At 46.9% G+C, this 16,401-nt stretch overlaps 1 protein-coding gene across 6 annotated transcripts in view; it reads left to right on the top strand.

Moving 5' to 3' along the window:
- The window catches only part of LEF1 (lymphoid enhancer binding factor 1), a 117,480-nt gene that overhangs the window by 97,648 nt on the left and 3,431 nt on the right, over positions 1-16,401 (top strand). For 4 of the 6 annotated variants that reach the window (XM_045799196.2, XM_045799198.2, XM_087866387.1 and 1 more), the window contains 3 exons: positions 270-377; positions 5,351-5,399; positions 6,042-6,082. In XM_045799196.2, coding sequence (XP_045655152.1) covers positions 270-377; positions 5,351-5,399; positions 6,042-6,076 — 192 coding nt within the window. In that variant the 3' untranslated portion in view covers positions 6,077-6,082. The remainder of the gene's footprint in view (positions 1-269; positions 378-5,350; positions 5,400-6,041; positions 6,083-16,401) is intronic. The other 2 variants (XM_045799195.2, XM_045799197.2) reach the window with 1 other exon arrangement.

The following is a 16,401-nucleotide window of genomic DNA, read 5'->3' as shown; positions in this document are numbered from 1 at the left end:
GACAGATCATTTTGCTTCGGGTATTTAATTGCCTTTGACGTGTTTCATGCGATATGGGAGAACAGGACAGAGACCGAAGTCTGAGCTTCACTCTCGCTGCCAGGCTCCGAGGGGATTTCTGCGGCGCCCGCTCCTCTGCGTTTAGAAATAAGTCAGTGCTTAAGTGCTTAATATTTTCATTCTTTACTGTTTGAAACATGAAGTCTGTAATATTGTTGCTCTTCTGCGGACTTGGATTTGACTTGTTTTCCTCCCTCTGCCTGTTTTAGTGGCATGCCCTCTCCCGTGAAGAGCAGGCGAAATACTATGAATTAGCCCGGAAGGAAAGACAGCTGCATATGCAGCTCTATCCAGGCTGGTCCGCGAGAGACAATTACGTAAGCTCCTTCTGCGTCCCGGCAGCTCTCCGCTCTCACTCAGTCTTTCTTTCTGTTACTTTTGTTTTGTTTTGTTTTATTTTAGTTAAGATTTTATTTATTTCTTTAACAGCAGGGGGTGTGTCAGGTAGAAGGACAGGGAGAAGCAGACTCCCTGCTGAGCAGGGAGCCCAAGGTGGGGCTCAATCTCAGGACCCCGGGATCATGACCTGAGCCGAAGGCAGACACTTAACCGACTGAGCCACCCAGGCGCCCTCTTTCTGTTACTTTTCTGCTTTAGAGGACAGTAGCTTCCCCCATCCTCCCTCATTCAGGACTCCCAATGGAGTCCTGAAACCAGCCATAGTACTGAACCCTCTATGTACTGTTTTTTCCTGTTCGTACATACCTATGATAAAGTCTATAAAGTGGACACCCTAAGCGTAACAGTCATAACGATATACTGTACTAAAAGTTATGTCAATGTAGTCTGTCTCTCTCAAAATATCTTATGGTACTGTACTCACCTCTCTCTTTGTGATGCTGTGAGATGATAACGTGATGACATGAAGTGAGGTGACTGACTGATGTAGGCATTGTGATGCTGTGTTAGGCTGCTGGTGACCTCCTGACACCATGTCAGGGGGAGGATTGTCTGCTTCCAGACCCTGGTTGACCAAAGGTAACTGAAACTGTGGAAAACAAAGTTACAGATAAGGGAGGACTATTGTATATGTAATGCTGGTGTGATTTCCTATTTTTGGAAGTTAATGAACTTTATAATAGATTTCATGGATATATTGCATTTTGAAAGCTCTGAGCTGTCATAATTTTTTTTCCTCTGATTATATAATACATTTTTTAGGTAAAACTTTAATCCAAAAAAATCCATTAAAATGTTGGCAAAAAAACAATTTTTTTAAAAAGCCTGTAATCTTGGGGCATCTGGGTGGTCCAGTCAGCTAAGCAGCCAACTCTTGATTTCAGCATAGGTCACCGTCTCAGAGTGGTGGGATCAAGCCCTGCATTGTGCTCTGTGCTCAGCAGGGAGTCTGCTTGAGTCTCCCTCTGCCCCTCTCCCTCCTCCCCTGCTTGTGCTCTTTCTCTCTCTCTCAAATAAGTACATCTTTAAAAATTAAAAGCCCCTAATCTCATCATGTAAAGGTGACTAGTAATAACTAGTTACATTATCTTCCAGGTATTTTTTCTTTGTATATGGTTTTTTAACTTGGATGTAAGTGTGTGTATGTGTGTGTGTATACATACACTTTTGTGTCATGCTCTTATATATAAGCATTTTTCTGTTATGGCATAGTGTTTCTATACATCAATTTTAATGGCTATATTATACTATTTTGAGTGAATGTCACAATTAACCATTTTTTCTTGTTTTTTAGACATTTAAGTTACTTTTTTTTTTTTACAATTGGAAATAATCCTACAATGAAGATATTGATGCATGACAATTTTTTTTCTGTGTTTAGGGCTATTATTTCTGTAGGATAGATTCATGGTAGTGGAATTGAGTTAAACATTATAAAGGTTCTTTGATACTTACTGTCAAATTTCTCTCCGAAAGGATATTATCTAATTCTTAAAAAAAGAATGCATTCAAGTGACTGTTTTGCCACAGACTAATTAAAGCTGGATTTAAAAATTTTTTTGTTTCATGTTACTGTACCTTGATGTCTATTATGTATTTTATTCAGATGGGGTAGGTATTATATTTTTTAAGTTGTACTGATTGGCTGGAATACCCCATTTATAGGGCCCATTATTTTATTACTTTAGAATTTGTAGATTTTACTAACGTCGTCTTGATACAGCAAAGACTATTACTGAGAAAGTGTATTATAAATTATATATTTCACTTTTATATTTTATGGAAGAAACAATGTTGATTATTTAAGCTCCTAATTTAAAATCTAAAGATCATTTTCAATGTTCCATGTGCACCTGGCATTAGAAAAGCCAACTTAGGACAGCCTTAGTATTAGGTGGAATCGTCCCTTTTGAAAAGGGTGAGGGCGACGCCATTACTCAACATATAATTTAGTGTGTGACCACTGCTGTTGATGGTCCTGTGGGGCCCCACGTCTGAGGTCCTACATCCCATATAATGGAACAGCAGGACGTTTGGAACACATTTGTTTCCTGAAACGTGCCCTGAAGAAAGTCGTTACTGGTCGGGGTTTGAAGCCTGAACTCTGGCCACAACTCCGGCACAGGAAGGAGGAGCCAAGGGTGCCGGCTCGGGAGCAGCAGCTCTTGGACTCTCGGGGCTCCTGCTTGGTTGTTTCAATAACTACCACATGCCTATTGTCAAGAGCTGTCTTAAATGTTGTCTGTGGTATTTTCTAATCTTTGTAATAATTTAGGGTCATAAATAGCATTATTGCATTTTAATGCAATATCGGGGAAATGGAGGGGTCGGGCAGGTTAGGTAATTAGTCCAAGGCCATGTAGTGGCTAAATGGCAGTTGTACCCGGGTCTCCCTGACTTTCAGAGTCTGTGCAGCTCGCCTTCTCTGCAGCAGACTAGCACAGTCTTTCCAGCGCCTTCTTAAGCAGACTGCTTTAATTCAAGAGTTTTCTCCCTTGAGCTGTGCTTCTGTTCTCTGGGCAATAATTAGCATCTTTCCGGATAGATTTGACCCATGGAAGAGCTGTGCTGTGCATTTGTATAGATTTAGCATTGCTTGTTGAATGTCTTTGAGGGAAGTTTCTGTTTCTGAATCTTAGATAAAGGATAAAACTTTAAAAAGAGCTAAACACATATTCTGTCCCCCTCTCCTTTTCTCCATGTGGGGAGAGGAGAACAAAGTTTTGAAGAAAGCCAGTATAATGTGAATTTACCTTTAAAGATGTTCTTCTGCACAATTTTTAAAGGAAATTGTTTTGCGTAACTTGATTGTGGAAGCCCCTGGAATGAAGGGAAAACCCAGCTTTGTCACATACGATTTTTATAACAATAAATATAAGCCTATTAATTAAGGCAAACAGAAGTCAATCAAGTGATAGCATTTTAGCAAAAGAGATTATTCTTAAAGTAACCGCATAGGAATGGAGTCTAAACAAGATACATGCCTTGTATCTTAGCAGTTAGTGTCAGATCGCTATTCTTAGCCTCATCATATTAAATATTCATCTCAATTATTTAATATTAAAATGCTCTATTCTGTAGCATCATAGATTTTATAACCGGTTCTTATCATTTTTATTTTTTATAACTTTTATAACCGAAGTTTTCATAAATCAACAGTACACATTTTCTTAGGTGAGATCAACCAGATATTTGTATTATTAGAGATTTTAAAATTTAATGCTTAATATCCCCAGTATTACATATAATTTTAATGAAGAATATTTTTGTATTTACCACACACAAATGAGTTTTTGGTCTAAGCTGACATCAGTACATCCAAACTACTTAGGTCTTTTTTTGTCTACCATAAAATGTTGGTTCTCTTGAAACACTGGTTCATACCTAGAATATAATGCAGGTTATTTCACAAAGGCACCAGCGGTCCGACGCGTCAGGTCCCGGTCACGGTCACGTATGCTGGGCGTGCACGAAGTGGCAGAGGTGCTGAGATGCGCAGGCCGTGCTCTTAGGAGCTGAGGGCCATGTGGTGAGGGGCTCCGGGACAGCCTGCTCACAGCAGCGGGGAGGAGTTGGGTTCTGGCGGTGAGGTCTGCCTGAGAGTGGGGTGGGGAAGGACCCAACCATAGGGGATGGGAGGCGAGTGGGGCTGAGAAGGTTCCTGGAAGAGCTGGCACTTGAGATGAGTGTTGAAGGGCAAGTGGGAGCTAGGAGGAGAAAGTGAGGAGAAGTTCGTGACACATGAAACAACCTCATAGCATGTTCTGAAAACCACAGTTACGCCATTTGAAAGGGAGATAGGGGAAGCCCTTGAGAAGCTCGCTCTCTCTGTCCGCTCCCCTCCCCCCAGGGCGCTTTAATAGTAGTGTTGAAGACGGCTCCATTCTCTTTGATATGCCATTTCCCAGGGTCACGGATATCTGCTGTTTGGGAGGATAGTTGAAGTCAGCCTTCCAAAGCTTTAAAGCGTCAGCGGTCAGGTCATGTGACATGTAGAGAAACTATTCTGAGGTGCATAAAAATAGGGACTTTTATATATTCACACAGTATGTTCAATGTCATCGTATAGTTTATGTTTTGTTGTTAATGTGACTATTACAGCAGACGTAAGATAGAACTGTTGGGTGTGATATGTGTTCTGTTAAGTTATTTACAAATACCGTCCAAATCCAGGTCGGCCAGTTACTAAACGTATAAACTGAGTATGTACTGTGTCTATGCCCTATTATAATTATTTTTTAGGGGGAAATTATGAAGAAAAATAGAAAATTAGACCACTGTAAATGGGACTTAAAATTATAAATCTGTGCTGGAGTTGATTTTGAGATGTGTGTAAGATCGCATGAGTATTCGTGTTACTGTGTGTTTTAGGAAGTAAGGTCCAAATTTGCCAGAAATGTCTTTGAAATTACCTTTCAGTTTCTCAGGTTCGATCTTACCTTTCTGCCGCTATCCTTGATGATGTCATGCCTGTGCCATGGGGGCTAAGGGTCTTCACCTACTATCGTGAATTTTTAATTACATGGTGGAATTGACAGGAGGGAAGGTTTATCATGAACCCTTCCAGAGGTGGGTCTAAGTGTGGGGGTGGATAACAGAATGCCTCCATAAGTGGGCTTGGCTTGAGCGGGCATCCGTGGCCACAGGCCTAGGACATCCTCAGCCTAGTGCGTGTGGGGGAGACCACTTCCACTGTCAGTACCGGCCGTAAAGTAGGAAGCGGTAGAGACAAGGGTCTCTCTCTCGCTGTGTTTCTGGGTATAGGTGGTAGAGAGAGCAAGAGCGAGGCCCTTCTCTTTGCTGCCTGCCTGCGGTCTGTACTGTCGTGTCGCACTCGTGCCTGCGCTCACAGTCCGGTCTGTAACGTGACCATGTGCCCGTCCTCTTCCAGGGAAAGAAGAAGAAGAGGAAGAGAGAGAAACTCCAGGAATCGACATCAGGTAGGCACCATGGGACTTGCAGTCAGTTCTGCTGCTTGAGATAAACTCCTTTTAAAGTAGTCTGCACCTTGTTCTGCAACTAGCACCTGTGATTTTCTCAACTCTGATTTCCTTCCTGAGACTCTTTAAAAATGTTTAAAAGACCTTTCTTTTAAATGTGACTGTGTGAAGGTATGTCTGAACTCCTTTGCCAAACCCTGTCCCCTGGACTCCTGGTTGTTAACTGGTGCTTTTTGTCTTGTTTTCGCTTTCGTTGCTGTATCCTCTGTAACACGTCTGCTGTGCTCGTGTCTGCACAATTCCTCACAGTAACAATGCCTATTCTGAGTTTATAATATGCCACCTTATGTGTCCTTGAGAATCTTTTCTGTGGTTTGGGTTTTCTGAAAATAGAAAACATGACAATAGGGTTTATCTTTCCTGGACATTAATTCAAGGCATCGACCAGTGAGGTCCTATTTATTTTCCCTTTTTCTTTCATTAAAAGTAAGGCCACTACTTGTACTGCACAAATAAAAACGGCTGGTATAAGAACCACAAACAGTAAAGCAAACGAGCCCACATGAAGTTGTAGCTACTGCGTATTTGGAATGTACAAAAACCTCTTCAATAAACATTTGTTAAAGACCCAATTTTCTGCAGGTACAGGTGCAAGAATGACAGCCGCCTACATCTGAAACATGGTAAGAGCGACCCTCTGGTCCTACTGCTGACATTAGTTATGAACAGAGGCAACCTGCTTGTGAATCTTCTCGCTCATGCTGATGCATTCCACTGCTCCTTTAAAGAGGAAACTCCACCAAAATCAAATTCGTGCTTTAAAAAAATAGGATGGTTTTTATACCGGCTATGTTTTTGCAATCTAGTATGCGTTTTTCTCTTCCTTCCTTCCTTCCCCTTTGGCCCTTTTAATATTCCTTCTTTCCCTTTCTCCTGACTCTTCTCAGCCGTTCCTTACTGACCAGGCGCAAATCTGCCTGCTGAAGAAACAAACGAGAAAGCGAGCAAAGTGCCCTCTTAACTCTGCAAGCCCAGGGCTGCGCGTGAGGCGCCCAGACCCATTCCAGCCCAGGACTCGGGAGTGTTTGCTCCGTAGAGACGTCTTCTCAGTAGAGATGATATGGAGATACTTACAGTAATCTATTTCTAGTGAGAAAGAGGGGCTTGATGTACTTTTTTCTATTATTTAAAAATCAGTTTGGCCTGGGGACTTGATGAACTGCATCCTGCTGTCGGGCTCTTGTCTTTACGGGTACCATGGCTAGATCCCAGTCAGCTGTTTACAGGTGATGTTTAGTTGTTGCTGTTGTGGTTTTACTGTAGTGACCGTGGTGGTGGCCAATTGGCCAGTAGCCCTGGTGGGAGCCTGGCTTCGTAAGTTGACTTAGTTCAGCTAAGCTTTGAGTTCACAGTGCACTGACATCTTTCCCAGCGACAGCCTGTTTCCAAAGGGGCTACCTCTGTTCCGCTCCCTCTCCGGCAGCCCACGTCCAGGTCCCATCGGGTCTGTCCTCTGTGGCCTGTGTGGGTTGAATCTTTCCTCTCATCACGGCCACAGCCTGCGCTCAGAGGCTCAGACTTTCTCTGGATTATTGGAATAGCCTTTGGATAGTTTTCCCACCTCCGGCTGCTTTTCTGCCCGTCGATCCTCCGTGTTGCTCCCAGAGGGATTTGCTAAAATACAATCGATTGTGCCACCTCCCAACTTAAAAACAGTGGGTACTTTTTGTTGTATGGAAAGTAAAGTGCAAACCACTTAGTGTGGATCTGTCCACCTGTCGGCTCTCCTGGGCTCTCCCTTCGGTCTTGCTTGCTCGCCTCCATCCTCGCCCTTAGGAGTCCTGCTCTCACTCCAAACAAGATTACGAGCAGTTCCCCCCCCACCGCGGCCGCCACCCATGCCATCCGTGCTCGCAGAGCCCGCGTCTCCTCTGCCGAGGAAGGAGGGCTAGGCTAGGTCTGCGGTGTTTCTCGGCAGACAGCATAGCCTGCATCATTTATTCCGTTCTTAGCTGGAACCAGACAACCCTGCCTAATATTTTACAACTTCATTTTGGTGCTGAAATGTCAGTGGACTTTCCCAGAGAAGCCTGTAGACACTTTGGTACCAGATAGTTAGGAATTTTCAGTCAGCTGTTTGCCTGAGCTTTTCACTCGTCGCTTTCCTCAGCTGTGAAACGGGAGCGACACCCACCACCTACGGTCATTTGTGTGACATATGCCTGCCTTCTTCCCTCCGCCCCTCCCTGAGACCTAGTTGCCCTCTCGTCTGTGACACTTTCCTGATCTTTATTCAGATTGCCCAAGTTCTTCAAAATGCCATCATTATAATTTTATGATATCAAAACTCTTCTAAACTGAGTGGCAGCCTTTTCTCTGGCGACAAGAGGACCCTCCCTTCATGCAGATGACCGACAAGATACCTGAAAGCTGGTATCACAGATGGTGTCCATGTTTAATGCAATTTAATGGCTACTAATGGAGGACCTCTTCTGAGCTGGCCTCCTGGCTGGGTCATTAGGAACACAGAGGGGACAGTCACAGGCCCTGCATCGCAGAAGTAATTCTAGTAGCAAGCGTGTACACATGCTTATGTATTTGATTCTTGCATTCTTTTTTTTTAAAGAATGTCCTTTTAATTACTGAACGCTTAGGTATGGACAGCAGCTGGTGCGTGCTCTGCGTCTCCGTGGAAAACCCTCACAAGTGCAGCATGCTTAGGACCGACATCCGTTGATTTACTCTGTCTTCTGTTTGCTCCAGAATCTTTAGCACTATTTCCGTTAAAGATCACGCAGAAACATGTTTCTGTCCTTCAGAGTCTGGCATTTGGTTTTGTGTTCTTAATGAGCAATGTTATGTAGTGTTTTAGACTAGGTTAGGCGAAGTGTATTTTTTCCTATAACGTATCTCAAACATCTTTTTTTAATGTCACAGCTGTCATTGTGCTTTGTCACTTAGTTTTTCCTGAAAGTCAAGGTGTTCCTTCTACCCTATCCCAGAAAGACAAAGTGTCTCGCCCTGTGCTCCCTGCCCCCCCGCCCCGGTCTCAACAGCTGCCCCAGTTGGTTGGTGTCCTTCACTCTATCAGAGTCTGTAGTGCTTCTCTCGCTGCCGTGGCTGCGCCGATGCTGCAGCCTTTGAAGTCCCTGGCCGCCGTTCAGAGAGCAGCACTGGCAGCCCTCCGATAAGAACTGGGAGAGGAGCTCTGATCTGCATTCATACAACGTCCCGTGAATTAGGAGTGGTTCTTGACGTCTCCCCTCCCCTTCGTGTTGGGAATTCAGGAACTTCTGTGCATAGGGTAGTTGATTGTCGCATCTGTCCGGCACTTACTGAGCACCTGACAGATGCCAGACCGCGTCATAGGACCTGGAAATGCCGTGCCGAGTGAGGCCTGGCAAGTCTCTGCCGTTGTGGCGGTAACCTGGCCGCGGGCGGTCACTACATAAACAGGACAGCGTGAGTGCGGTAATAAGAACAGAACAGGGGCTGACTTGGGGGTCGGCTTTAGGTGGGGTGGTCAGGAAAGGCCCTTCTGAGAAAGTGGTATCGGTAGCGGCCGGTTATCCCTGAAAAACAGAGTATTCTGTGTATGTTTCTGGAACAGAGAGGCGGCAGAGAAACGACAGACAGTGAAAGACGTGGGGAGCGGAGCATTGTGCTGCAGAAAGCGCTTAGACTGGGAACAAGGCCACACAGGCTCTCGGGTGTCTCTCCCCGCCCTCCCCAACCACGCGTGGCCTGGGGTAGGTCCTTTAAAACCGGGAGACCTCAGGTCCCTCGCGCAGTGAAAGAGCTGGGTGCTGAGGCCTCTGAGATCCCCGCTGTCTGCGCCGACTTCCTGGGCTGCTTAGCTCTTCCGTGGTCTGCACTGCCTCCCAGTGTCGTCAGAGAGACTCAGGTCTCTTTTGTATTTACTGATCTGTGGTCCTCGTTCTGCGAGTGGTTCCGTAGAACTATGCAAGCACCGGTATGATCTGGAAAATGACATGTGGACAGTGTGGCTGTTCTTCAGTTCCAGTATAGATCGTCTCCTGCCGCCCCTTCTCCCCGCCGGCACAGGCGCCTCGGAAGCACTGCCTCTGGTTTGGGGATTGGATTCTCCACCGCTGTGAGCATACGGTTCCTTGTTTGCCAGACTGCAGCCACACTAGTGCTGGCTTCGCCTTAGAGACGAGCCAGCCACAGATGAAATGTTCGATTAGAGCTGACCCTGCCAACAGCGGGGAGTGGAATCTCCCACGACTGGTTTCGGTTCTGGAGGGAGTGGCTGAGTATTAGCGAAATCCCTCCCGATCTCCTCCTCCGGGAGCTGGAGCCAATGGAACCTCATGCCCAGAGGGGAAGATACCGTGACCCCAACATAAAGAGATTGTGTGAGAGGGTTTATTTCTCTGCGTACACAATGAAACCTAACACTGTCTTGGTGTCCTAAGAGAAAAGTCCTCTTGCATTAGCTCTTTGAGCTCAGACGGCCATGCACGTAGCACAAAGGCTAGAGAATTCTCATTCCTCTGAACTAGTGTAGGACGAGTCACAGTAAGGAAAATAACCCCCACTTGATAAGGAAAGGCTCTCCTCGGCGAACAAAAACACCCTCCAAAAACTTGCATTTCTGCTCCTTAAAAGATACATGTTTCATCTAATGCTTTCATTTTTTGGGTGGGAAATACCACTGCAGGTGCCTCATGCAGCCGAACATAGAAACTAGCGCGTAACAGTTCCTCGTACACCGCGCAGTGGTCCTGTCTCTCCGTACGTCTCTCCCCCATGCTCATAAACATACCCACTCTGGTGAAGTCCGGTTGGAACAAACGAGCATTGCCTCGTCTCAGCACTCCGCACCAACTTTTGGAGCGTCAGAAATGGGCTCCGTAAAAGACATTCTTCCCGGTTAAAGGTTAGAGATTCCCAAGCTGTGCGGTCTTTCAAGAAAGCCAAGTTCATCCTTAGCTTTTAGGACTAACTTGTCACCTGTCGGAATGCTGGAAGCCCGGGGCCCTGGGGAAAGAGCCCGCACACATTTTCGGTGTCCGCCTGGAAGGCCACTATTGTGAATGCCAGTCATTTCTCTCTTGGTTCTTCAAACATCCGTGGGAACCGTATGCAAGTCAGGAACTGCACGAGGCTTTGGGGGCACTTGCTCAGTGCACTCTGTCCATGGACTTGTCCTGGAGCAGCGTGCAATTTAAGAAGATAAAGACATAAAAATAGGTAATTATAAAATAGTACATTTTATGCTATAAAGCAGAGGGATGCATTATGTTCAAATAGAAGTACCTAATCAGAATGAGATCAAGGAAGGCTTCCTGGAGTAAGTAACACTTGAGCTGTCTAGTCATGACGGGAATTCTTGGGTTTGATAGAACAGTGATCAAGTTGCTGGGAGTTTCCAGTGTCTCAGTAGAAGTTTATTTGGAATATGTAACATCTCAAGAGTTTGTCAGAAGTCCGAGATCGTCAGCAAACACTGAACTTTCCTTTCTTCTTGACTTAACCAAGATTTATAAGGAGTTAAAGCAGCAAAGAAGTAGAGTTTTTGAAAAGCTGGAGAGAATTATCACTCCCAAGTGTATAACTTAAAAACATAACTGGCTTGTTGATATTTACTTAAACAAAACAAATACAAAAATCCCATCTTAAAATTACATAGACTGAAAAGATATCTTTATGGTCTCTCAACATATTTCTTTTGATTATATAACATCAATGAGCCAGTTTAAAAGAAAGAACGAGCTACCTAAAATACAAACCTTTAGTTATACACACAGGCACCCACATACAAACATACTTGCAAAAACATAGGTGTTTGACTTTGGGGTAAGCGCTACTTGTCTACTTGATAAACTGAGAAAAATGTGTTTTTTACTCCAGCCTTTACTTCCCCGGGGCCAGGAGGTGCGTGGGAGGGGTCACTTCCAGGGCAGTACAGGATGCAGTCGGTTGTCAGTGCTTGGATTTACATCTTCTAAAAACTCTGACTTCCCGTTCAAGGGTGACGCTGGGGAGCCCGAGGAGCTCTTCATTCAGAGCTGGGGACCTGGGGCCGCCTTGAGCACTGTCCAGGGGACTGAGGCCTGAAGAAGGTCTTCCAGAACGCGTGCCCTGTTGGAGTCAGGGAGCGGGCTGTGTTCGGTGGTCTCACTGAGAAGAACGTTTCATACGGTTTTTGATGTTCACCCTGGTGAGGTCGCTGCGTCTGCCTCTTCGTTGCTCTGAATTCTGTGCCACAAGAGCGGATGTAGTCATTAGGTATCAGTAAGCCTCCAGGTATCTGCTTCTGGTTGACCCGTCCAGCTCTTACAAAATACTGAGGTCAGAAACAGAGGAATCTTAGCCTTGTCCAAGTCTCAAAGTAAAATTAAGGCTTTGAAAATGGGAAAGTGAAAAAATGACATCCTGCTTTCCATATTTCTTCTCTTTCTCACATGCTTAGGCACCAAGTCTGTCAAGCACTTAGAATTGTCACTGAACAAGCAGGAGACATGCAGGGGTTACGGGCTCTGAGGAAGGGAGCCGAAGGCCTGGAGGCGGGTGGCCGTCGGATCGGGAAGACCCCCGTAGGACACAGCGGCAGTGGCAGGGCATGGCTGGGCCCCAGACGGCACCCTGCTCACGCTGGCCCCATGCTCCCCTGCAGCAGGCCCGGCCCAGCAAGGGGGGGCGCGGAAGACCTCCCGCCTGACATTTTGCCAAGCGGCCACTGGTGTGGCATTTGTCTTGTCAGGGTTGGCAGGTTGCTGTCCTAGGAGATGGAGATCTTGGCGGCCCAGGAGAGGCTCCCGCATGGCACCTTCTCTGTCGGAGGCAGTGGCCTTCTCGTGACTTCCTTCCTTGTAGGTTTGTCCACAAATTCTTGCTAAATGTGTCACAGATTTGTAGAAACCTTGTAGAGGATTCACAAGGCAATGACACTTGATTACGACGTCTCTTACTAGGAACCCTGTAGTAAGAACATTCAGGAAGGAAAATCCAGACGTCTGGCAGGAAGGGCAGGCTGGGGCATGTTGTCCTGAAGAGAGCAATGGCGGCATGATGACACTGTGGCTAGACTAACTGGTGTGTGGAATGCAGGTTTTCAAATTCTAACTATTCTCCAGACACTTTACACTGACTCATATGACGGGAGCCTTTGATGGCAAGAAGAGACAGCCCCTGTTGGAGTAAGGAGAATGGGGAAGTCCACTTTCAGGATATGGGAGCATCTTGTGGGACCAAAGACAACAGTGCACATGGCCCCAGGAGAGGACTGGAAGATGGCCTTTTCCTGTTCTTACATCTGTCCCCCAAAATTGCGTCCTTCTCCCTTCTGTAGACTGACTTTCTCAGTTTTTTGAGCCACATATCCAGAACTCCCAAGCTTACACATTGTTTGTGTCAGTGTCCCAAAGAGAGGATTCAAATTCCAGAGAAGGGACTCCGGTCAGCCCAGCATGGGTCACACTTTGGCCTTAGCCCATAATCAGCTGTGGCCACGGGACGGTCGTGCCGTACAAAATCGCTACTGGGACACATCACTCTCATTGTGGGCGTATTGGAGTGGGGACAGTCAAGAGGGGAGCTAGGGAGCAGCCCAACAGGTGTCTGCTACTGCTCACCAGGAAGCAGCCGGCTGGGGCCTGTTAGAGCAGCAGACAGGGCGACGGTCTCTGGCCACCGTGCCTTAGTGAAGACACAGGTGAAAGCTCGTAAAATCTCTCCTGTGCTGCAGTGTCCTTCCTGTCACTTCCTTTCCCCTCTTTAATGGTCAGAAGAGCTAGAATTGTGTTTAAGTTGCCTTGGGAAACTGAAACCGGGCATTGGACCCTTAGCTACGAAGGCTGACCGTGCGCCATTAACAATAAGAGGGAGAGGCTCGTTTAAACCCTCTTGAGACGTGCACTATTTAGTATTGTCATGAAAGAGCATGAAATTGAATTAAGATCAATGCACTTAAGAACAGTTTATAGAATAAGAAAATTATTTTGGACAAATTTGGTTTAAAAAGAATGTTTTTCTCAGTGAGCCATCTGGAACTGTTGAGGAAATGAGCCCTTCTGGATAATGGTTTCCCAGAGAACTCTAGGTTTACTTCTTTAAGTATGAAAACATGTCATCTGTTTAACTCTTGAGTGCAACCTCCATCTCTTTCAACAGAGTACATGCAGATTAAGTAAGTCTTGCTATTTCGTGCTGTTTCTCTACAGAGCGTCTGGCTAACAGGGAATGGGTGCTGTTTGCCACCGTGCTAAATGACCCCACGTAACGGGGAATTTTAAGAAATCCGCTCTTTATAATTTCTGTGTCTTCGTTACAGTCAGGGACTCTGCCCTCCCCTAAAGTAACACGTCCCTCTGGTCTGCTCTGTAGGTTCAGGAACCAGGAAAAGAAGCTTATTTGCATAATTTGTAAGTTAAAAGCAAATGGGCTCTGAGCTGGTAGGTAGGGAGAGGCTCTCCTAAGGAAGGGTCAGATGTGCCGGACTGTGCGTGAATGTCTTGATAGCACTGTGCTAGCTTGAGGCTTTTTTGCTTTCTTCTCCTCCGTCTTTAGAACTGAGTTGATCCTGCTTTACGCCGTCCGTGAGCTTTGTTCTTTTTGGCAGAATGAGAGGGAAGTGAGAGCATTTCAGTGGGACAGTACTGCTCACCTTTTTGCTTAAGTTTGTAATTCATACTAGCCTGAAACTTTCTACAATTTTAGGTATGTTCTTCAAAAATATAACAAATTTTTGCTGCCCTTTTGGGATTACTTTTCTCAACTGCGTTGCTGGAGATACTCTGTTTCATAAGAGATTTTGCAGAATTCTCTACTGGTCTTAATTTTCCACCAGCAGTACTATAAATAGCATGAATCGTGCTTGCTACCTCAAACATGTTGAGGTTGGAGCAGCCGAAGGGGAACGGACATTTCTGGACCACATACCGTGTCCTGGGTGATCTGCCCGGGGTACCTCGTGCTGCTCTGGGGGCCGCCCTGGGCAGGGTAGAGCTCTGGCCTGTAGGCCGGGTGAGAAAACACCAGGAACTCGTCCCAGGCCATGTGGCTGTGTGCAGCAGGGTCACACACCTGGGTCTGTCTGTAACGCCCAGTCTCCAGCTGCAGTAACCAACCTTTATGCCCTTCGGGTCCCGGACACTTGGCCACTCACCACACACGTGATCTCCTTTTTTCCCCTCGACACACTTTACGAGGGGTGGGAACTTATTATTTCCATTTTGCAGATAATGAACCTGGGGTTTGGTAGATTCCAGTACCTTGAGTAAGATGGCCCTGGTAGTCCGAGGGAGCCGGTGTTCAGCCCCAGCCCCGAGCTGTCCTCCGAGCTCCACTCTGAGCCTACAACGTGCTGGGCCTCCCCGTACCCCCTGTGCTGAGACACCCAGACACATGCACACACGCACAGGTGTTTAACAGGGAAAATCTGGGTTTGAAAAGAAAAGCAAGGATGGGCTGCTCCTGTTGCTTCATGTTTAGAAGGTGAAAGCATCTTTGTGGTGTGGGAGAACTTAGAGAAATGTGAATTGGATAAAGAATTTGGAGATGGGCGGATAAGGTGGGCCTACGTAGTTACTGTCTTACTGAAGCACTTCAGTTGACAGAACTAAAATGAAGTTTTGAGGCTCTCTTACTCCACCCCTTCTTCAAGATAGTTCTGTATTGTTTCCAGAAGTAGCAAGGCTCTGGTGGACCTGCCCCCAGAGGAGGCACAAAGGGGAATGGATCACAGTAACTAGAGGCTAGATATCCCCCTAGAGCAAGTTAGTTATGGCTCTCAACATCGCCTCAGAGGGCTCTCAACATCGCCGAAGTCGGCTTTCAGGGAGAACTCACTTTGAATAACCCAGGGGAGGCAACCGCATGGATTCAGTACCCCTGCCTCCGTCTCTAGAATCTAGATCAAGCACGGGCCCAAACACCCCTCCTTGCACTGATCCCTTCCTCCAACCCCTTCCTCCGGGCTCTGGGAATCGGCCCGCTTCAGACCTTGTGGCAGGCAGACTGGCCTCCGACGCTGGGACTGGGGCCGACCTCAGCTGCAGGAAGGACACTCCGTGCCAGCCTCGCTCACCATGCATTATCATTCCCCTTTCTCCAAAACCCGGGCAGTGTTCGCTTACAGGGAGCTGGAGTTGGCTTTTGTAGGCTCTACTTTCCATCTCAGAGGAGATTGAAATTTCAGAGTTAACTTCTTACGCCTCTTGTTCTCTTTAGCGTCCTGCTTTCTAGCAGGGCGGAGTGTCTTGGGGTGGGCAGTGGTCTCCGTGCGGACCACCTCCGCAGGGTTGTGGACTGGGGATGGACGGATGGTTGGAAGGTAGGCAGGAGAGAAGAAGAAAGTGAATGATAATTCAGCTCCAGGATATGGCACAGAGAACATATGTTAGGGCTGAAAAGCGAATCCTGCCATCCATAGGTTGGGTGACCTTAGGCCGGTTGTTGAACCTCACACGGCCCCCGATTTCCTTATCTGTGAACAGGCAGGAATTCAGGGAGCCGTTGTGATGACGTGACACTGCGTGTGCCTGGTATGTGTCCTAGCGCCTGGCACGTCAGGGCTCAGCGGCCGTGGCTTTTCTCCCTTCTCCCTCACCAGCCTGCAGACAAGGCCACCTCCAAGTGACGAGCACAGTCATGAGGCTGTGACCCGCGGGGAGGCAGGAGGCATGGGTACTCTCTAGGGGCCACCTTGGACCGATCATTTAATGACCCCGTGCCTCCGTGTCCTCTGCGCTGCCAGGGCCAGATGGGCTCGGGCCTGCTGGCGTCGCGCTCTAGCAGTCCGCGCCTCTCCCCTTCCCAGACACGACGTTGTGCAACAGGAGAGTTCACGCCCTGGAGGAGCAGGCCGCTGTCAGTTTGCCCCAGGCCAGGAGCTGGCGTGAGGTGTGCGGCCGCTGCTCTGAGGCAGCTTCTGCAATTAAAGTCTACCTCTGTTCACCTCTTGCAAAACTGACCTCTGATATTCTCTCCTCAAATTTCATGTAATAACTAAAAACGTTTTAAAGTTCTTGCTCCT

Source organism: Ursus americanus, chromosome 13 (assembly GCF_024610735.1).
Source record: "Ursus americanus isolate L20-20 chromosome 13, mUrsAme1.1.p, whole genome shotgun sequence".
Taxonomy (NCBI): Eukaryota; Metazoa; Chordata; class Mammalia; order Carnivora; family Ursidae; genus Ursus; species Ursus americanus.
The sequence above is the reverse complement of the archived record's forward strand: the minus strand, read 5'-3'. Positions and strand labels throughout refer to the sequence as shown.